This window comes from Heloderma suspectum, chromosome 2 (genome assembly GCF_057233095.1).
Source record: "Heloderma suspectum isolate Gila_16-S chromosome 2, 16-S_ref, whole genome shotgun sequence".
Lineage (NCBI taxonomy): Eukaryota > Metazoa > Chordata > Lepidosauria > Squamata > Helodermatidae > Heloderma > Heloderma suspectum.
Window position 1 is genome coordinate 236,476,735 of NC_139459.1, and position 22,864 is coordinate 236,499,598.

Below are 22,864 nucleotides of genomic sequence, written 5' to 3' on the forward strand. Positions count from 1 at the left end.
TCCCGACGTTCTTCAATTTAAGCCGAAATTTTGCAAGAAGCAGCTCATGATCTGAGCCACAGTCAGCTCCAGGTCTTGTTTTTATTGACTGTATAGAGCTTCTCCATCTTTGGCTGCAAAGGACATAATCAATCTGATTTCAATATTGATCATCTGGTGATGTCCATGTGTAGAGTCGCCTCTTGTGCTGTTGGAAAAGAATGTTTGCTATGATCAGCGTGTTCTCTTGGCAAAACTCTATTAGCTTTTGTCCTGCTTCATTTTGTACACCAAGGCCATGCCTGCCTGTTATCCCGGTGATTTCTTGACTTCCTACGTTAGCATTCCAATCCTTATGATGAAGAGGACATCTTTTTTCGGTGTTAGTTCTAGAAGGTGTTTTAGGTCTTCATAGAACCGATTAACCTCAGCTTCTTCGGCCTCAGTGGTTGGGGCATAGACTTGAATTACTGTGCTGTTGAATGGTTTGCCTTGGATTCATACTGAGATCATTCTATCGTTTTTGAGATTGTAGCCCAGTACTGCTTTTCCCACCCTTTTCTTGACTATGAGTGCTACTCCATTTCTTCTAAGGGATTCTTGCCCATAGTAGTAGATATGATGGTCACCTGAATTAAATTCGCCCATGCTTGTCCATTTTAGTTCACTGATTCCCAAGATGTCGATGTTCAATCTTGCCATCTCATGTTTGACCACCTCCAGCTTACCTTGATTCATTGATCTGACATTCCAGGTTCCTAAACAATATTGTTCTTTATAGCATCGGATTTTCTTTTCACCACCAGACACATCCACAGCTGAGTGTCCTTTCAGCTTTGGCCCAGCCGCTTCACTCTTTCTGGCGCTACTTGGAAATACCCTCTGCTCTTCCCCAGTAGTATATTGGACACCTTCCAACCTGAGGGGCTCATCTTCTGGCGTCATCTCTTTTTGCCTTGTGATACGTTCCATGGGGTTTTCTTGGCAAGAATACTGGAGTGGGTTGCCAACTTGCCATTTCCTTCTCCAGTGGACCACATTTTGTCAGAAATCTCTGCCATGACCTGTCCGTCTTGGGTGGCCCTGCATGGCATAGCTTATGGCTTAACTTAGTTACGCAAGCCTCACATGTTAAATCAAGACTCATAAAAGAAAGGTTGGAAGGAACATGGACAATATGGACTTTGCATATTCTCTGGAATACATACGCAATATTTTCCTAGACTTAGAACATTGCAACGGATCTGTAATCCATCCAGAGAACATTAGTTATTGGGCAGATTAGAAATGAAATGAATGAACTGATGAAACTGATTATAGAAATAATGTTAATATTTGTTTCTTCTTAGGTTGACAATAGATGCAGAGTGTCAACTACAGCTACACAATTTCCCAATGGATGAACATTCTTGTCCACTGGCATTTTCAAGCTGTAAGTAGTAAACTTAAAACAATGGACTGCTTGGCAGCGGGGAGGGAAAATATAACATTTAAAATAAATGGATCAGCAAATGTATGGTACTTAGACAAAGCAAGGCTACAGTCTCAGGGTCTCTGGAAAAGCATCCCAGGGGCCATAGAATTCCTCAGATATCCCCCAACTGCAGCTACATCTAAGCCAGCCTTCTGCAACCTGGTGCCCTCCAGATTTGTTAGATCACAACATGGAGCCAGCATGGAGGATGGGAACTGTGGCCAACACAGAAGGCTGATCTAACCACTAGCTCTCTGTAATTTAGTAAATGAGAGGTTACCAAGAAATGACTGTAGACTGATTCTAGTGAGAGCAGATGCTAAGGCCACAAAATAAGTTAACGACCCAAAGCTTGTTTGTTTATTCACTGATTGCTTAACTTTTCTCTAAGCTCAGGGTGATGCCAGGTGATTATGTATGGGGTTATATCCCACACAACAACTAGTGAAGTGGTTTAGACAGGAATCAGGAGCACTTGGCCAAAGCACACTCAATAAGTTTCACAGATGACTGGTCGCTGGAACCCAGAATTCCTCCAAAAGCCGATACTATATCAAATACACCATATTGGCTCTCCCCAAAAGTAAGACATGCATACTGAAGCTTACATTGTATGTCTTAGCTGTATCTTTAGTTATAGTTTTAGTACAGGGTCTATCTGACATAGAGTGAGGTAGTCAATGCTTGTAGTTGGAGGCATGGGTCACTGGTAAAGCATTTATCAGTGTAAGTGCTCCACATGGGACCCATCACATTTAAGTGCACCTTTAAGTGCAGAAAGGTGCTGCAGCTGTCTTCCCCAACCAGGCGCCCTCCAGACATCTTGAACTGCAACTCCCATCACCCAAGCCAGCATGGATGGGACGATAGGAGTTGTAGTCCAACAGGTCTGGAGGGCACCTGGTTGGGGAAGGCTGCATTACAGAAATAATTCACCATGGTTTGGAAGTGGAGGTGCAGAACCTGGCTGCTTTCATCTTTAGAAGCACATTCTTGGCAGCAATTCAGCGCTGTGGGGACTGCAACATGCAGGACGCAGGCAGGACTTCCCATGGTTGTTTAGCACTGCAAGATCCCTTTCAGAAGACATTGCTCCATTGAGTGCAATAATCCATGTGCCATGATGTGGTGCCATGAGGGGAAACCATGTGCATTCATCTATAGTGAGTGGCATTCCTGCCCATATGGCTGTAGGAAGGTAACAGCACATAAAGGAAAATATTGATGGAATTGCGATCTCCATTGTTTTGAAGATGGCTACCCAAAGGAAGAAATTATCTACATGTGGAAGCGCAGTTCAGTGGAAGTGGGAGATACTAGGTCCTGGAGGCTCTATCAGTTCTCATTTATTGGGCTCAGAAATACAACTGAAGTGGTGCCAACAACCTCAGGTGAGTGAAGCTATGCTTCTTTAATCATCTCTCTACTTCCTCAAGGATCCTATGAAGCATTGAAGTGGGAAGAGGTCAATACTGTGCTTCCTATCTAGCTGAAACACACCAGCCCTGCTCAGACATTAGCCTGAACCTACGAGGACTAAAAGTGAGGATGGGGCATGGGGGTGAACACACTAAACCCACCCTCAACACCCCATCCCATTCCACCCCAACTTTCATGAATTTAGCTTGATGGTCTGAATGGGGCTTCTATGCGTGTTTGGGTGAATGCACTGAGAAGTCCCCATGTGATCAGGAATCCTGCTTGATGTGGGCTCCCAGTGACATGGAGGCTTTGAAGCATGTTCACCCCCAAATACATAGAAGTCCTCTTCAGACCTTCACGCTAAGCACACAAAGGTTGTGGGTAGATGGGGACAGCATTCATGGGGTTGTTGGGGGGTGGTTCTAGTGTATGTGCCTCCATGCCAGGGGCATTGCTAGGTTCTTAAAAGATCCAGGGCACAGGCCCATAACACAAATTTGCATATATATATATATATATATATATATACACACACACACACATATATATATACACACACACACGTATATGTGTGTGTGTGTGTGTGTATATATATATATATATATATGTGTGTGTGTGTGTGTGTGTGTGTGGTGTGCTTGTGTCTGGGTATAGATTATATACGTACATAAGAAGTGTGCACTGACCCCCCCACCCCATTCAACTCAGACCCCGATTCAGTGTTTTGGAAAACATCCTGCTTCTGCTCTGGCCAGTTTGTAGTCAGACCACTTCAGCTCAGCACCAAACCTGAGTCAAGGGTTGGAAAAATGAGTCTTTATGCTTCCTGTTGACTACCATGGGAAATTAGGGGGAAAAAGTGCCTTTTTTTTCTCTTGGTCAGAAGAACTGGATGATAATTTCAGACACAGTTGTCCCCTAGAAGGGGATTACACCTGCCTGATGTCAGAAAAATAGGTGCAGGGTTTATATTTTGGTTTTCTTTTAAAGGGAACTGCCAATAACATTTTAATTCCTTGGAAGAATTGGATAAACATTTCAAGATTCATTGCCCCATCAGAGGAGATCATGTCTGCCAAATTTCAGAATGCTAGCCACAGGGTTTTTTGTGCAAGATTTTGAGGTCTCCAAAAGAGGACATACTTATCTCCTTATTTTCTTTGTGGTCCATTGTTCTGAAAATTACAGCCAGCCTAGAGTTTTCTCTAAGTAAGAAACCAGAAAAGTTTCAGAAGGATAGGTTCAGCAGTTCATGTGGAAGGGGAGTTCTCCAATTTGGAGGAGGGAGTGATTTGCTTTCCCTTCCCTTCCCTTCCCCACTTCCCCAATAGTTTTTTGATAAATTTTTATGAAAATGCACAGGTCATTAGAAGTGTCCCCTAGGCAAGAAACCTGCAATGTTTCTGAAGGATATACATGCATGCAAATTTAGAATTACTAGAATTTATTTACATTCACCAATATAAGCAGCTGGGGAACATGGGTGGGAAGGTGCTATTGCACTGAGGTCCTGCGAGTGGGTTTCCCATGGGCATCTGGTTGGCCACTTTGTGAACAGAATGCTGGACTAGATGGACCTTGGTCTGATGCAGCACGGCTCTTCTTATGTTCTTAAATAGAGAGTGCCTCTAATCATATGCAGAATATTTTTCTTTCACCACTGAGTATGTACATTCTCCCCCTACCAATTCTATTCCCCTCCAAGCAAGCCCTCCACATCCTACCATCCTCCAGCAACTCTTCATAAAAACAGATGCATTGTTATGCACAAACTCTCAGTGAATCTTCCTCCCCATAGCTTCATTTGTACCAAGACTTCACCAGGATTCAGCTCATGAGTCTGTTTTCAAAACTAGGGCTAAGTTATGGAGAAACTCTGAGCATGTACTAAGTGCCTTTCCCTGACCACTGAAGTTAGAGTTAAATTAAACACACACACACAATGACAAAACATGCATAGGAATGAGCTGAAAGGGTAGTCAATTAATTAGACAGAACTGGCTAGGCACTGTATTAGGCCTGCAGTACCATGCTCACACAACTCAAGACTTAAACATGCAGAACATCAAGGTGCAAACCTCCCTGCAAAAGTAACTTGTGCTGGAATCCTATGCACACTTTCCTGAGGGTAAGCCTCATTAAATATAATGGGGCTTCTGAGTAGGCATACATAGGCTTGTATAAATGAGCAGTATTTATCTCCCCTACACTTAAAAAACAAACCCCAAACTCCTATTTTTATTAAAGCTTTCTGTTCATAGGAAAATAGGAAGCTGCCTTACACTGAGTCAGACCATGGGTCCATCTAGGCCAGTAATGTCAACACTGACTGGCAGCAGCGGCTCTCCAGGGTTTCAGGCAGGATTCTTTCCTGGCCCTACCTGGAGATGCTGGGGATTGTCTGCATGCCAAGCATGTGCTCTACCATGGAGCTACAGCCCTTCCTATTGCTGGATAATGGCAACTGACAAACAAAACAGCCCCAGATTTGTTTCTCTGCAACCATGTGAACCTACTGTTCTCAAGCACTTGAGTGAGGAGAAGGAGAAAAACTAGGGATGTACGAAAGTCACTTACCTTTTCAAAGGGTGACATTTGTGGTGGGGGGGAGGCGCTCCGTCCCTCCCCCCGAAATTTTCTCCGGCTGGCCCCAATCCATGGCGATTACGTGGAGCTGCCGGCCGGGGCCGCCTGCAGCCGGATATCCGGCTGCTGGGCAGCCTGCACAGGGACGCAAATGGCGGCTGCTGTAGCCGCCGCCATTTGCGTCCCTGTATTTTGCCATGATAGGCTACGTAAATATTTACGTACCCTATAATGGCAAAAAACCAAACAAAAAGCGAACACAAATGGCGGCGGTGGCTACAGCGGCCGCCATTTGCGTTCCCTTTTTTGAGGGGCTGTGATAGGCTACGTAAATATTTACATAGCCTATTATGGCAAAAGAGATGGGCGCAAATGGTGGCCGCCATAGCCGCCGCCATTTGCATTCCCTTTTTTTTTGCCGTGATAGGCTACGTAAATACTTACACAGCCTATCACGGCTTCCTCAGGGACGCAAATGGTGTCCCTGCATTAGCCGTGATAGGCTATGTAAGTATTTATGTAGCCTATCACGGCTATAATGGAGAAACAAATGGCAGCCACAGCCGTGGCCACCATTCGCAAAGCAGCGTGAACGACAGCAGGTAGGTGTCCCGTTTCACGCGCCTTTTGCGGGGCGGGGGGGGGGCTTCGTTCCTCCACGGATTTTGGAGGAATGCACTGGCATTTGGCCTCACCAAGATCCATGGCGAAAGTCTCTGACATCCCTAGAAACCAACCCTCTTGTCTATTTGTATAAAGTCAAATACAGTTCAGAACTTCTCTTACCCATCGAAGAGAAATCTCTTTAAGAATTCCCCAAGATATGCTCTGGGTAGAATAAATGAGAGAGAGAGAGAGAGAGAGAGAGAGAGAGAAAGAAAGAAAGAAAGAAAGAAAGAAAGAAAGAAAGAAAGAAAGAAAGAAAGAACAGGATAGGGGAAGGAAGAAGAAAAGAATGCTGATTGGAAATGTGCATGGAGGTGGGGGGTAGAGAGAATTCCTTAAGCCAAGTGGCTCCTTTCAGAGAGGCATTACTTCAGAGGAATTTAGGAGGCTGTGCATGGTTTGCAATGATTGTTGTTCAGTCGTTAAGTCATGTCTGACTCTTCGTGACCCCATGGACCATAGCACGCCAGGCCTTCCTGTCCTGCGCTCTCTCCCAGAGCGTGCTCAAGTTCATATTCATTGCATCGGTGATGCTATCTAGCCATCTCACCCTCTGCCGTCCCCTTCTCCTTTTGCCTTCAATCTTTCCCAGCATCAGGGTCTTTTCCAGGGAGTTTTCTCTTCGCATTAGGTGGCCAAAATATTTAGGGGTGTACGAAACCCTTCATACCTGGCTCCGCCGGGTTCCGCTGGGAAAGGGAGGCACTCCGTCCCTCCCCTCGGAATCCTCGCTGGGGGGGAGGCACTCCGTGCCTCCCTCCGGAATCCTGGCTGGCCGGCTCCACTCCGCGGCCAAACTGCGGAGCCGCCAGCTAGGGGTGGACGAAAGTCCCTTACCTGTCGTCGAAGGACGTTCGCGGTGGGGGGGAGGCGCTTCGCTGTTCCCCCCGCGAAGTTCAGGCCGGGGGGGGAGGCTTCCCGCCTCGCCCCGGCCGAAATTCAGGGTGGGGGGGAGGCTTCCTGCCTTGCCCCGGCTGAAATTCAGGCCGGGGAGGAGGCTTCCCGCCTCGCCCGGCCGCGAACGCAAAAGTTTTTTTTTTTTTTTAAACGCCCCCTGATAGGCTACGTGACAATTCACGTAGCCTATCATGGCTAGATCTGCAAAGTCAGAATCTGGCCCCCTGGAGTCCGTGGCAGAAAGGGGCAATCCCCTCCGCCACCCCACAGAATCCCCCCAGGACGGAGCCTACCTGGTGGCTCCGGCAGCAGCTCCGGCAGCGGCTCCGGGTGGTCTTCTGGCTGCTGCCGGGCTGCGGACGCAAATGGTGGCCACTACACCAGCCGCTGTTTGTGTCCCTGCCAAGCTGTGATAGGCTACGTAAGTATCTACATAGCCTATCACGGCTAATGCAGGGACGCCATTTATGTCTCTGCCTTTCGCTGTGATAGGCTATGTAAATATATACGTAGCCTATCACAGCTAACGCAGGGATGCAAATGGCATAGCAGCTTTTCTATCAGTAGCCGTGATTAGGGGTGGACGAAAGTCCCTTACCTGTCGTCAAAGGACGTTTGCGGTGGGGGGGAGGCGCTTCGCTGCTCCCCCTGCGAAGTTCAGGCCGGGGGGGGGAGGCTTCCCGCCTCGCCCGGGCCGAAATTCAGGCCAGGGGGGAGGCTTCCCGCCTCGCCCGGCCGCGAACGCGAAAGTTTTTTTTTAAAAAAAAAAACGCCCCCTGATAGGCTACGTGACAATTCACGTAGCCTATCACAGCTAGATCTGCAAAGTCAGCCATGATAGGCTACGTCAATAGTCACGTAGCCTATCACGGGTGACTTAAAAAAAAAAAAAAGCGCGTACGCTAATGGCGGCCCCCATAGGGAGCCGCCATTCGCGTTCCTTATTTAGTCGCTGTAGTCTACGTAAATGTTTACGTAGACTACGGCGAAAATAAGGGCAATGCAAATAGCGTTGCCCTTATTTTCTCCGTAGTCTACGTAAACATTTACGTAAACTACAGCGACCAAATAAGGAACGGGAATGGCGGCTCCCTATGGGGGCCGCCATTATCCGTACACGCTTTTTTTATATTTTTAAAGTCACCCGTGATAGGCTACGTGATGATTGATGTAGCTTATCACGGCTGACTTTGCAAATCTAGCCTTGATAGGCTATGTGAATCGTCACGTAGCCTATCAGGGAGCATTTTTTTTTTCTTTGATTGCAATGGCGGCGACGGCAGCCGGTCGAAAGACCGGCTGCCACTCCCGCCCCGCTCGAACACCCGCCGAACCACCGTCCGGACCTGCCACCAGGAGGGACATTCGGTGAAGGTAAGTCCCGTCCCGGGGGGGTGCGGGGGGCGGGGGGGGTTCGGAGGATTTCTCCCCGAAACTTGTTCGGGGGGCCGAACACGTTGGCGCTCGGCCCCCCGAAGTTTCGGGGAGAAATTCTCCGCCATCCCTACCGCCAGCCGGCTATGGCCGCCCGCAGCCAGACAACTGGCCGCTCAGCAGCCCTGCAGGGATGCAAATGGTGGCTGTCGTAGCCGTCATCATTTGTGTACCTTTCTTTTGCCGTGATAGGCTACATAAAAATTTACATAGCCTATCACGGCAGGGGGAAAACCTGAGCATACGCAAATGGCAGCAGCTACCACCATTTGCGTATGCTTGGGTTCCCCCCACCCGCCGTGATAGGCTACGTAAATACTTGCGTAGCCTATCATGGCCTCCACAGGGATGCAAATGGTGTCCCTGCGATAGCTGTGATAGGCTACGTAAGTATTTACGTAGCCTATCACAGCTGAAGAGGAGCAAGCGAATGGCGGCCACAGGACGGCTGCCATTCGCACAGCAGCGCAGACGGGAGCAGGTAATTGCTCCGCTTTGCACACCTTTCATGAGGTGGGGGCAGTGGGCACTTCATCCCGTGCACCTTTCTTGGGTTAGGGGGGCGGGCACTTCGTTCCGCAATGGGTTTCGGGGGGGCCGAATGCACTGGCATTCGGCCTCACTGAGATCCGTCGCAGAATTCTCTGACATCCCTAAAAATATTTGAGCTTCAATTTCAGTATCTGTCCTTCCAAAGAGCAGTCAGGGTTGATTTCCTTTAGGATGGACTGATTTGACCTCCTTGCAGTCCAGGGGACTCGTAAGAGTCTTCTTCAGCACCACAGTTCGAAAACATCAATTCTTCGGCGCTCAGCCTTCCTTATAGTCCAGCTCTCACAGCCATACATTACTACTGGGAAAACCATAGCTTTGATTATATGAACCTTTGTTAGCAAGGTGATGTGTCTGCTTCTTACTATGCTGTGTAGGTTTGCCATAGCTTTCCTCCCAAGGAGCAAGCGTCTTTTAATTTCATGGCTACAGTCACCGTCTGTGGTGATCTTGGAGCCCAAGAAAATAAAATCTGTCACTGCTTCCATTTCTTCCCCTTCTATATGCCAGGAAGTGATGGGGACAGATGCCATGATCTTAGTAGGGATTGCAGAGAATTCTGCCACAGATCTCGGGGAGGCTGAATGCCAGTGCATTCGGCCCCCTGAAATCTGTGGCAGAACGGCCTGCCCCGCCACACATCCCCCCGGGATGAGACTTACCTGGGGCAGGTCTTCCAGGCAGCAGTGGCTGCGGTGACTGGTCTTCCGACCGGCTGCCGCCACCGCCATTTGCAGGGTTGTTTTTTTTTTTTACACCCACGTGATAGGCTATGTAAGTTTTTACGTAGCCTAAAACGTCTGGGTAAAAAAAGAAAAGGCGTACACAAATTTGCCCTATTTTGGGCCGTCTTAGTCTACTTAAATAATTACATAGACTAAGACTGCAAAAATAAGGGGAATGCAAATAGCGTCCACTACGCTATTTGCGTTCCCCTTATTTTTGCCGTCTTAGTCTATGTAAATATTTACGTAGATTAAGACGTCAAAAATAAGGAACGCAAATGGCGGCGACCATAGCTGCCGCCATTTGCATACACAGTTTTTTCTTTTCTTTTCCCCAGAGCCCTCCGCGACCGGAAATCCGGCTGCAGACGGCTCTGGCCTGGCTGGGCCTGGCTGGCTGCTGAGCTGGCCAAGGAGGATTCTGGGGGGGGAGGAACGGAGCGCCTCCCCCCCATCCAGGATTCTGGGGGGAGGGACGGAGCACCTCCCCCCCTGTCCAGGATTCCGGGGGGTGGGACGGAGCACCTCCCCCCACACCATCAGCATAATCCGCGAACAGGTAAATGATTTTTGTACATCCCTAGATCTTAGTTTTTTTAATGTTGAGTTTCAGACCAGCTTTTGCACTCTCCTCTTTCACCCTCAACAAGAGGCTCTTGAGATCCTCTTTGCTTTCTGCCATTAGGGTGGTATCGTCTACATATCTGAGGTTGTTGATAATTCTCCTAATTATCAACAACCTCAGATAATCCCCTATGATGAAGGATTATCAGCCTAGTACTGCTTTTCCCACCCTTTTGTTGACTGCGAGTGCTACTCCATTTCTTCTAAGGGATTCTTGCCCACAGTAGTAGATATAATGGTCACCTGAATTAAATTTGCCCATGCTTGTCCATTTTAGTTCGCTGATTCCCAAGATGTCGATGTTCAATCTTGCCATCTCATGTTTGACCACCTCCAGTTTACCTTGATTCATTGATCTGACATTCCAGGTTCCTAAACAATATTGTTCTTTACAGCATCGGATTTTCTTTTCACCACCAGACACATCCACAGCTGAGTGTCCTTTCAGCTTTGGCCCAGCCGCTTCACTCTTTCTGGCCCTACTTGGAAATTCCCTCTGCTCTTCCCCAGTAGTACATTGGACACCTTCCGACTTGAGGGGCTCATCTTCCGGCATCATCTCTTTTAGCCTTGTGATACGTTCCTTGGGGTTTTCTTGGCAAGAATACTGGAGTGGGTTGCCATTTCCTTCTCCAGTGGACCACATTTTGTCAGAACTCTCTGCCATGACCTGTCCATCTTGAGTGGCCCTGCACGGCATAGCTTATGGCTTCACTGAGTTACGCAAGCCACTTCGCCACAACAAGGCAATGATCCATGAAGGGATTGCAATGATTGCACGTACTTAAATGAGCTTTATGAGGTGAAGTGGCTGAGGACTTTTTCTAGCTGTTTTAAAACTGTAGAACCTATTTAAAAGCCTCAGCAGTTCCTCGATCATGTTGCCACATAGTCCTAACCCTTCTTTTGGAATAATTGGAGTCCTACAGCTATTTAGGAGAAATTGAACTGGAGGGGGAGAAAGAAGTTTGTGGAGGCTGATTGGATCCTTTTCTGAACTGAAGCTACTAAACTTCTGCAGAAGCCAAAGGTTCCAGTTTGGGGCAGTAAAATCAGATGCTGTGTGAAATACCAGTTTTTCACATGGAGCTCTTTCTTCCCTTCCTTTTCCCTCTTCAAAATTTCATTGCAAGAAAGCTCCCAATAGTGGGCATGTAAAAGCAGAAAAGTAGGGGGAGACAGGTTTTTGCACCTCAAAAAAACAGAACAAAACCCTACACCAGAGATTGGCGATTTTGACCTCCTAATGGTCACCTTAAACACCTTCTAATTAGGATCTCTAGTCCCCTGTGTGGCTTGATAGTTTTTACTTCATCGAATCATAGAATAGTAGGGTTGGAAGGGGCCTACAAGGCCATTGAGTCTTTTTGTTTTAGTCTTTGAGAAAAGGAACCTTTACATTTGGCTAGCACGAAAGCCACTGGACCTAACTGTCTGAAATTTGGCAGGTTCAGTCAGCTCCATAGGGGCTTCCAGGTCCCCAATTTCCATGCACTTATATGGAAGCACAAAACAATTCTAGCTCTTTACTTTGACAGATTTTCTTGAAAAAAGCAATTTTTACCTGTGACTAACACAAAAACTACTGGACCTGAAATTTGGCAGGTTCAGTCAGCTCCATGGAGGTTGCCAGACCCTCAAATTCCATGCACTTATGTGGAAGCACAAAAAAGTTATAGCTCTTTGCTTTCACAGATTTTCTTGAAAAAAACATATTTTATGTGTGGCCAGCACAAAAGCCACTAGGCCCAACTGTCTGAAATTTGGCAGATTCAGTCAGCTCCATAGGGGATACCAGGTCTCCAAATTTCATGTATTTGTCATACAAACTAAAAAAACGTTATGGCTGTTTCTGTTTTTCAATGCAAATCAATGGGAAAATGTAAAAAAAAAAAAAAAAAAAGAGGAGAGGGCAATTAGGACAGCTCAAAAGATCTGGGGCCAGTGCCCAGGTAGGCCCTATCATAATGATGCCCCTGATCCATGCCCTGTCCCCACTTTTAGCCCTCCCATGTTCAGACTAGTGCCTGAAAGAAAGTCCTATCATCAGCTTCATGGGATGTTTATATTGCTGGGCTGTACCACTTTAGACTGCAGGTATAGGTTTAAAGGTTTAGATGCTCCCTCATATATAAAGCACATTCAAAAGCAGCAGGTTCAAGGGTCTGTCTTAGCCTACATTGACAGGGATTGCCTTTTATTGGGCAGCATTCAAACAGTTGATCCCTCACCTGCAGTTTGAATTGAAACGGTCCAGCAAGAGATACATCTGATACAAGTTTGTGATGTAGCCCTTAGGAGTGTGTGAACCCCACTCACCTTCATCCACTGGGAGGTCCACGGGGGGGGGGAGGCAATCCAGTCCTCCCCCCGGAATCCTCCCCAGTCGGCTCCGCTCCATGGCGAGTCTTCAGAGGCCACTGCAGGACTTCTGGTCGCAGCTGGTCTATGGACGCAAATGGCGTCCGGCATAGTGGACGCCATTTGCGTGCCTCCCTTTTGCCGTGATAGGCTACATAAAGATTTACATATCCTATCACAGCAAAAGGGAAGGGCACAAATGGCGTCCTCTACACCGGATGCCATTTTGCATCCGCACAGGGGCAGCGGCCGGACCCGGCCTGACCCGGACCCGGCAGTGCCAGGTAGGATCCGGCTGGGTCGGATTTCATGGGGTGGTGGGGTGGGGTGGTCCATTCTGCCACAGATGCCAGATTCTAAGAATCCGGCCTCACTGGAGTCCATGGTGGAATTCTCCCCATCCCCATCCTAAGGATTGCTCCCCGAGGAGGAAAGATGGAATTGCTGCACAATGCCTTCTGATTGTTAGCACTATGACCTCTCCGTCTGGAAACCCCCTTGAATACAGCTGGCTGGAAGGCAGATGAACAGCCAGGGCTAGATCCTTGGTTGGGCCTGCTCAGTCAATAACAGTGTTTTTTTTCAAGCTGCAAGATGAAAGGGATTTTCAGGCAGATTTTTTTTTGTGACTCAGTATCACAACTCAGTTTCTAATATGCTTCTGGAGCTGCAGCGCTCCATTTTGCCTTTGCCTCGGGGTCAGCAGTAAATGGAGCAATCTAGGACTAAACAGGTGATTGCTTCTCTGTGCTAGATAGGCGATATGTCTTATAGTTACATCTTTTCTTTCTGCCTATTTTTGTCACCCTCAGTGTACACATGTAGCAGAATCTGTAATGGCAAAAGATTAGTGATTCAAAAGAACAGCAGTGTTACCTTGTTATTTAGCTTGGGAAGAAACACACAGGGTCACAGAAAGGATTGCCTGGCTGGAGATCAGTGACTAAATCTGGAAGAAGGTGTTGCATAATTAGATTCTTTTATGTGCCATAGGTCTGTTATCTTTGAATTTATATTTTAAAATAGAATTGGAAAAGGGAGGGAAGAGATTGTGCCTGTACATGTTTGATGTTGCTCTCTGTTATTGTATTAAAAAGTAGGGTTGTGCATGGACCACCCACTTCACTTGGGACGCTGCTTCGGACCCTCCAAATCAGCCCCACTCTGACTTGGACTGATTCGGACCCCCTCCACTTTGACTCAGTTCCAGATCCGAAGCGAGATTCGGATATCTGGATCACTTGGTTTGCACGTTTTCCCATTGACTTGCATGGGAAAACACAAATGGCCATCACTTTTTCAGTTTTCATGATAAATGCATGAAACTTGGTGGCCTCTCTGCTGACATGGAGAGAATCCCACCTGGCAAATTTCAGACAGTTCAGCCTAGTACGTTTTGTGCTAGGTGCAGCTGAAAATTGATTTTTTCCCCACAAAAACTCTCAAAAGCAAAGAAGTTTAAAAAAGAACCTCTCAGCCCTGCGCCACTTCCTCCTCCTGCCTGTTTTGCTATCTATGGCCATATTTCCATGACAATGGAAGGAGAAGCTAATGGAGGAGTACTGGATTTTTAAAAAGGAATCAGCTTTTCTGGGATGTGGTCCATGCAGGGCTCCACAAGCAGGTTCTCCGGAGCAGGAAAAATTGCTTCACAGAACATACTTCTTGGTAGGGGTGGGTGTTAGAGTGAACATCATCTGACTGGCAGGGGCTGCTCAATCAATAAAAGCAGCTTCCCCCCCTTTTCTCCTTTCCCTTGAAAGTCATTTGCATTTCAGGAGCAAACCTCATTGACCACACTAGGAGTTACTTCCAAGACACACATATGCTTGTGCTGGGAAAGAGAGGAGAAAACACAAAGACAAAAACCAGTCCCCATTTTAACCTGCAGGCTGTCTATAATGAAGGGTGTAAGTAGTTTCTTCTTAATGCAATAAACCAAACAAAGGAAAACCAGAGCCCTGAGATCGTGCTTTACAGCACCCAGGGAATTTGGGCTTCAAAAAAACTGTGACATGTCAGTTGAGGGGAATCTCTGTAAATTCTGTGGGCATTAAGAGGGCAAGCCTCATTGACCACAATGGGAGTTACTTCTGAGGAGACACTAATGGGTTTGTTGTGGGAAAGAGAACAGTAAACACAAGGATGGAAACCAGCCGCCATTTTAACATGCAGGATGTCTATAATGAAGGGTCAAAGTTACTTCCTAAGGCAATAAACCAAACAAAGGAGAATCGGAGCCTCGAGATCGCATTGTGCCTTGTCAATTGAGGGGGTAAATTGCTGGTGGAAACACCCCCAAGGACTGCTAGCTGTCTCTTGCTCATGAGGAGTAGATAGCTAGCTAGTGGTGGGGCATGTGCTGTGCCTCCTCCTCCTCCCACCTAGGTGATTCACAGTGGTTTTTGCATATAAGTTGATGTTCACACATACTCAAAAAGTGCTGTGAATTGCCTGTATACTCAAGATTCACGGCACTTTTTGCATATCAGCCTATGTGCACATAGACTTCCAATTGCCATGTTTTTTAAAAACATGGCGATCATGGGAGAGGCAGAGGGACCGGCGAGTGGAGCAGGGGCTGTGGGGGGGGGGACGTCCAGAGAGCTCAGATGGGGGTGGGTTCTCACATCCCTAAATAACACCACCAGAATGATCTCTGTCTCTGAAACACACCCTTCACCACTGTCACTGACTGGACATTGCTGGGTTACATTCAGCCCTGATTTGACAACTAGAGTTTCCATCCACCAAAGCTCCCTCCCTCCTCCTCCTCCCTTGGCCCTTCCCTCCTCCTCCCTCCTCCTCAACCCCTCGCTGAACTTTCTCAAGTCCATACTTTTGGCGTCAGCCTATCTGGGTTGTTCAGAATGAATTACCAAGTCTGAGGAGATGCTTCGTATACAAGTTGCTTCACTTGGGGCGCCTCATTGCTATTCTGCTCTGCGTCATATCATGCAGAGGCACCTCTGAAGCAGCCCACTTTGACTTGCTATTTGGGCTTTGGACTGAAGTGGTGCACAGCCCTATTAAAAAGCACACTGTTGTGCTGAGAAAACTGTACTGTAAATTCCACTGCCCTTATTTGAAGCAGCAAAAATATATCAGTGACTAGGTAAATAAGTCAAAGCAGCAACAATTTTTGCTCACATTTGATTTGGATCCCACATGTTGGAGACAAAAGCCTTCTACTTGTGCATTATGTTCCAGAATAGTGCCATCTCCAGGACTGTTGGGGAGGGGGAGGGGGCAAGTCATCTTCAGAAGGTCCTCTTAAACTGGAAAGAGGCAGGGTGTGCCAATGAAGTAGGTATTTATACTGCGTCTAATGTTCTTGGGGGCATCTTAGGAGCATGGTGAGACTAGGGGATACTGTTGGGGTGGTGGCGCCTTTGCTGGTGTTGGTACCCCAGAAATATCAGTGAAAGTGAAATGTTTATAGTTGAAGGAAGTGATTACAGAGGAAGGATGGTTGAGGGAAATGGCTGAAAACAAGTGAATTCTCATAAACCTTGAGGCCTTCTGCAGTCATTAAGGACATGCTTTCTCTTTCACCTCCTTTATAGGGGAAGGAAAGATTAGTAAGTTTGGAACTTTCCTGATCATGTCCTACAATGTAAAGGATCAAAAGGAAACAAATTAAAGCTCTCAGTGTAGCTTCTCAACCTGGACAAATAAGCAACAATGTAAAAGAATGCTTTGCATAAAAAGAGGTTATTGGTTCTGTTTTTATTCCAGTAAGGCTAATGGAAAATCTCAGAGTGACATCAGTAAGAGCTGCATTCCATCTCACATACAATGTTTCTTGTATTTCCTGGCTTCCATCACCTCCCTCCCCTCCTTTTGCTAACAGAGTTGTGTTTTGTTTTTGTTTTGCCATTAAGGAAAAGTCAGTACATTTTGAAAATGCTACAAGCTTCAGCTCCTTTTTTTCCAGAGCTTTCTGTAGATACATATTTTGGTGAATCAGATTTATGAGGTTCTGTGCAACATTAAAAGAGAGTGTTCATTGAATGAAATGATCCATTCACATTAAGCTAGCACAGTCTTCCTAAGGGACCATTAATCTCATTTGAGAACCACAGTAGTAGTCTAACAGTGCCGATGTAACTGAAAGATCGTATTTGTTATTAATGCACTGATGCACACTGTCCCCATCCACTTACTTAAACAAATAAAGTGATCAATATTAATTGTGCATCCATACATGGTAAAAGCTCACTTTAGCCAGGATTTCTGTCAGTAACAAGAGATGCGTTCCAAAGCTGATCTAGTCCTGATCAACTTAGCCTGCTGGGGATATACAGCAAACCTCAGAAGAGTTGCAGAGTCATCTCCCCTGTGCCCATCAGTCTTTCCTCTGGAAAGCAAAGTAGGTGCTTGAGCCTATCATAGATCCAAAGGACCCTACACATAAAGGTGAATCAGGTAAAGAAGCCAATCATACCACCAAAGCAATGGGGGGGGGGACTTCTTAACTTTTTCTGTAATCCAAGCACTCCCCATGGTCAAACAGAACACAGCTGGAAACAGTGTTTTATTGTTGTATTTGGAACTGCATCCCAGCTGCCAAGTTCCATATCCAAGTAGCCAGAATGTTTGGAATTATCATCCCAGTTTGATGCTATTGACTTTGGTGGGCAACTGTGCTCTGAAATGAATAGCTCCGCAGCTTGCAATAAGAGAACAAAAAACTGACTTAAATGCAAACATTCCCATTCCACTGATTTATGGATTAAACTGGTAATCAGTGTCTCCCTCACATACTATCTGCCGCTTTTACAGGACTGCGAAATGCAGAGATTTTATTCCACATGTAATTTCACTGTGTTCCAGAGATAGACAAATCAGTCTATTCCCAGTCCATATTACATTTGTATGTCTGTATCCATAAGTCCATTTCTATATTAGTTTGTGATATATTTTTAAAAATATTCATGAAAATTCACAGAGAAAATACTATTTAAAAACACACTTTAAAATGTATTTTCTCTCAAAATAAGTATTTAAAAATGCAGATTGATATGTTTTTGAGTACAGAACATTTGGGAAGTACAAAAATTGGCAGATAACTAAGTTCCAGTCTGCCCTTTTGCCTAGGCAAAGTAGATCATACTGGTTGGTACAGGACATCCTTTCCTAACCTGGTACCTTCCAAGTGTTTAGGGCTATGGCTCACAGAATTCCTTACCATTAGCCAAGCTGGCTAGAGTTTATTGGAGTTGAAGTCCAAAATATCTGGAGGGCATCAGGTTGGGGAATGGTGATGTAGGGATTTGTAAATATTGAATTTCTCAAGCATCCTACTGTGTTCATAACTTTAGCTGTCCCCATACATGGCCTTCAACCAGCATTTTGCCCAGTGGTGTAGTGGTGAATTTTGAAGTGCAGGAGCTCATCCTGCTTGGGATGGGGTTGCACTCCCCTGAAGGAGCATGTCCATAGCTTGGGGCTTCTCCTGGAGCCTCTTTGACACTTGAGGCTCGGGTGGCCTCAGTAGCATGAAGTACCTTCTACTAGGGCTGTGCACGGACCCCTCACTTCACTTCGGATGCCACTTCAGACACCCGAAATCAGCTTTGACTCAAACCTGCTTTGACTCAGACCAATTCGGGGCCCCTTCACTTCAATTTGGATCTGGAACTGAAGCAAGATTCAGATATCTGGATCACTCGGTTTGGGTGTTTTCCCATTGACTTGCATGGGAAAATGGCCATCACTTTTTCAGTTTTCATGATAAATACATGAAACATGGGGGTCCTCCCTTCCCCCATGGAGGGGATTCTGCCTGCCAAATTTCAGACAGCTTGGCCCAGTATGTTTTGTGCTTGATGCAGTTGAAATTTGATTTTTTCCCCACAAAAACTCTCAAAGCAAAGACCATTACCTAGGGATGTACCAAAGTCACTTACCGTTTCGCAGATTCTGTTCATGGGGGGGGGAGGCGCTCTGTCCCTCCCCCCAGAATCCTCGACGGGGGGGAGGCAATCCGGTCCTCCCTCCCAGAATCCTCGACGGCTGGCTCTGTTCCGTGGCGGCTCCACGGAGCAGCCAGCCAGGCCAGGGCTGTCCGCAGCCGGATTTCCAGCCGCGGACTGGCTGGTGTGGATGCAAATGGTGGCTGCCATAGCAGCTGCCATTTGCGTCCAGCCAGGGAGCTGTGATAGGCTATGTAAGTCTTTACGTAGCCTATCACGTCTGGGTAAAAAAAAAATGGCGTACGCAAATGGCGTACGCAAATGGCAGCAGCTACGGCGGCTGCCATTTGCATTCCTTATTTTTCACCGTTTTAGTCTACGTAAATATTTACGTAGACTATTATGGTGAAAAAAAGGGGAACGCAAATAGTGTAGTGGGCACTATTTGCGGTCCTTTTTTATTCTCCGTTTTAGCCTACGTAAATATTTACGTAGGCTAAAACGGCAAATAAAAAAGGAATGCAAATAGCGCCCACTACGCTATTTGCATTCCTGGTTTTTTTTTGCCATAATAGTCTATGTAAATATTTACGTAGACTAAAATGGCGAAAAATAAGGAATGCAAATGGTGGCCGCCGTAGCTGCTGCCATTTGTGTACGCCATTTTTTTTTTTACCCAGACATGATCTGAATGGCAACAGGTAGGTGTCCTGTTTTGCGCGCCTTTCATGGGGTGGGGGGGCGGGGGGCTTCGTTCCACCATGGATTTTGGGGGGACGAATACACTGGCAGTCGGCCTCACCGAGATCTGTGGCGAAATTCTCTGACATCCCTAGTCTTCCCCCCTCCTCCACCACTGTCACTGATTGGAGATTGTGGGGTTACGTTCAGCCCTGATTTGACAACTAGAGTTTCCATTCACCAAAGCTCTCTCCCTCCCTCCCTCCCTCCCTCCCTCCCTCATCCTCCTTGTCCTCCTCCTCTTCCTCCTCCCCTTCCCCCTCCCTCCTCCTCAACCCCTTACTGAACTTTCTCAAGTTGATATTTTTGGCACCAGGCTGCCTGGGCTGCTCACTGAGTCAGATGAGGCACTTCCTATACAAGCTGCTTCGCTTCAGGGTGCCTCATTGCTGTTCTGCTCCGCCTCGTATCACATGGAGGCACCTCTGAAGCAGCCCACTTCAACTCATTATTTGGCCTTCAGACCAAAGCAGTGCACAGCCCTATCTTCTACCAACTTTGGTTGGTGTCCAGCAGCTACACCTCTATTTGGACAAGAATAACCTTGTTTCAGTCATCTGTGCTCTGGTATCCTCCAGGTTAGATTACTGCAATGTGCTCTATGTGTGGCTGCCTTTGAGGCTGGTTCAGAAACTACAGTTTGTGCAAAATGTGATTGCCAGATTGATAATGTGGACCAGAAGGTCTGAACATATAACACTGATGTTGGGACACTTGCACTGGCTGCCTGTACATTTCTGAACCTGATTCAATGTGCTTGCTTTGATCTATAAAGCCTTAAGCAGCTCAGCACCACAAGAAGTGATAGAGTGCCTTCCCTAGAATTCACCTGTGAATATACTATGCTCATCATCTAAGGCCCTCGTCCTGGTGCCGCCTCTGAGGGAGGCTCAGAGGGTGGCAGAAAGGAGAGGGCCTTCTCAGTGGTGGCCCCCCAATTATGGAACAATCTCCCTAATGAGGCCTGCCTGGTGCCAACACTGTTATCTTGTCAGCACCAGGTTAAGACCTTCCTGTACTCTCAGGCATTTGGAAGCATATTTTAAGGTTTTTAAATCATGCCCTGGGCTTTCTTATTGTTGACTGAAAAGTGTGTGTGTGTGTTTTCTGTTTATATGTTTGTATGTAACTGTTTTTTATATTATGTACAATATTGTATTTTTAAGGTGTTGATTCTTTGTAGACTGCCAGAGATCAGGGTGTTATAGAAATGTAATAAATGAAATGAAATCATGATGTCCAGGTTCTCCAGTCGCTGTCGAGCCCCTGCCTACACTCTCGTGCACCCCTGGATCTGTGCTCACCTAGCTACCCGCACTCACCAGGGACCCGTACATGAGCACCATTTTGAGGGGAAAAAATGGTGATCATGAAATACGCCTGTGATCTTGTGTATATGAGCCATTCATGGTGCCATTTTGCAGAAGTATAAATATGCACATAGTTTGCAATCACCATTTTTTCCTCAATATGGCACTCAGGGTGCTTGTGGATGGGTCCCTGGTGAATGTGAGCAACTTGGAGAGCATGGGGGGGTGTTGAGCAGCAGCAGGGGCTCGGTGGGTGCAGCTCAGGGGTGTGGGCAGGGGGGAGTCTGCTGGACTTCTATATCCAATTGGCCACCCTCACCATCCCTAAAGATAGCCACTATAGCCACAACCCAAGGAGAATCCATAGTTATGCCCCCAGGCTATATGTAGGTTGGCTCCTGACTTAGTCATACTTGGAGTAGATCCACTGAAATCAATGAGACTTAAGTTAGTCATGAGAGCTAATCATATATATGATCTATATAAATCTCGGTCTGAAATATATTATAAGCAAACAAAACCAACCAGTAACAAAGTCTCAAAATTAATTTTAATGGGTATGACTGCAATCATATGCATAGTCACCTGGAAGTAAGCTCCATTGAACTCAGTGGTGATTATTTCTGACTGCATAGGTTCAATATGTAAAATACATTGAGCATTAACAAAAGACCTTTAGCCAAGCTGCAATGCAGCCTTTAGCTTTAGCTTTTGCAACTAATCTTGAAAGGGAGTGCTACCATTTGAATTGCTAGTATGAAGAAAGAACCCCATCAAAGAAAAATAAGTATCCAGCCTCTGCTTAATTATTTTCTTCATTCTCTGGCTTTCTCCATGCTAATTTGTCACAAACAATAGTAAAACTTGAAAGCCTCCTTATCACCTCATTCACTTGCCAGAGCAAGGATAATCCATTGATTGCCCTGGTACTGTTGCAGATCATATCATCACTTCTGCTGTCAAAATAATCCCAGAGCTGTACTCTCCTGTATTCCCCCTCAACTACCCTGCTGATTTTAAGGAATTATGCATACATTATTCCTCCCACCCCGAAAATCAAACCTTGGTTTTGCTTCCCATTTGCTCACATATAGCACATTTTAATGCTAGCCACCACTCCCCCCGTGTTTCATGTTCCTTGTATGTGTTTAATTTCCCACCAACTTGGGAGATGTACAAGTAGGACTGCAATCCTTTACCCATTTCCCTGGGAGTAAATGGGACTTACTTCTGAGTAGACTTGTATAGGGTTGCACAGTAGGTCTTTCTGTGTACCAGTGGGAATTTCTACTCATGTGAGTGCAAATGGTAGTGTTGATGCATACGAGAAACCTGAACTCTGACAGGGTGTTATTAATCTTAGTACACATAAGTGGTGTCCATGTTGGTTATTTGGATGCAAAAAAGGGTACCGGTTTCAGATATTGGTGAACCATGGTTGAGAAGATTCAAAATATCTGAGTTCTGCTTGATATCAACAATCCTTATTCCTGCTTGAAAGCCCAAGGAAAATAAATGATACTACCTTATTGATTTTGGGATACTACCTTATCAGAATGTATTTATTTATTACATTTATATCCCACCTTTCCCCCTCTTTTTAAGGAACCCCTGGTGGAATACATAATCCTCCTCCTCTCCATTTTATCCTCACAACAACAACAACCCTGTGAGGTAGGTTGGGCTGAGAGTCTGTGACTGGCCCAAAGTCACCCAGTGAGCTTCCATGGCTGAGTGAGGATTAGACCCCGGATCTTCCGACCCCCAGTCCAACACTCTACCCACTACACCACACTGGCTCTCATCATAGAGGAGTCAGAATCATAGCTGAGTCAGCCTTATTGATAGAACAGCCCAACTGAGTAGACCAAGTGGCAATGCTCTTAGAATTAAACTACAAAGGCCCAGGAAAGGGACCAATCTCCCCACAAAACATTAAAACACCCTTTCTCCAAGCAATGACTACTGTGTTCTTTTTTTCTTGCTTTTCCTGACCCTGTAGTATGTGGCTTAAATCAGGTGGCTACACATGGTTCCCAGGGAGTCTCCTCCACAAGCACTGACCAGATCCAGACCTGCTCAGCTTCAGCAAGGTGGCTGCCTCATGTGCCTTCAGACCATGCCCTGGGACTGAATGGAACTTATTATTTCTGAGTAAACATCCTTATGATCTTG

General features: G+C 46.3%; 1 protein-coding gene across 1 annotated transcript in view; it reads left to right on the plus strand.

Moving 5' to 3' along the window:
- The window catches only part of GABRG2 (gamma-aminobutyric acid type A receptor subunit gamma2), an 89,611-nt gene that overhangs the window by 13,569 nt on the left and 53,178 nt on the right, over window positions 1–22,864 (plus strand). Inside the window, exons 5-6 of the mRNA XM_084829797.1 lie at window positions 1,329–1,411; window positions 2,707–2,844. Of these exons, the coding sequence (XP_084685923.1) occupies window positions 1,329–1,411; window positions 2,707–2,844 (221 nt within the window). The remainder of the gene's footprint in view (window positions 1–1,328; window positions 1,412–2,706; window positions 2,845–22,864) is intronic.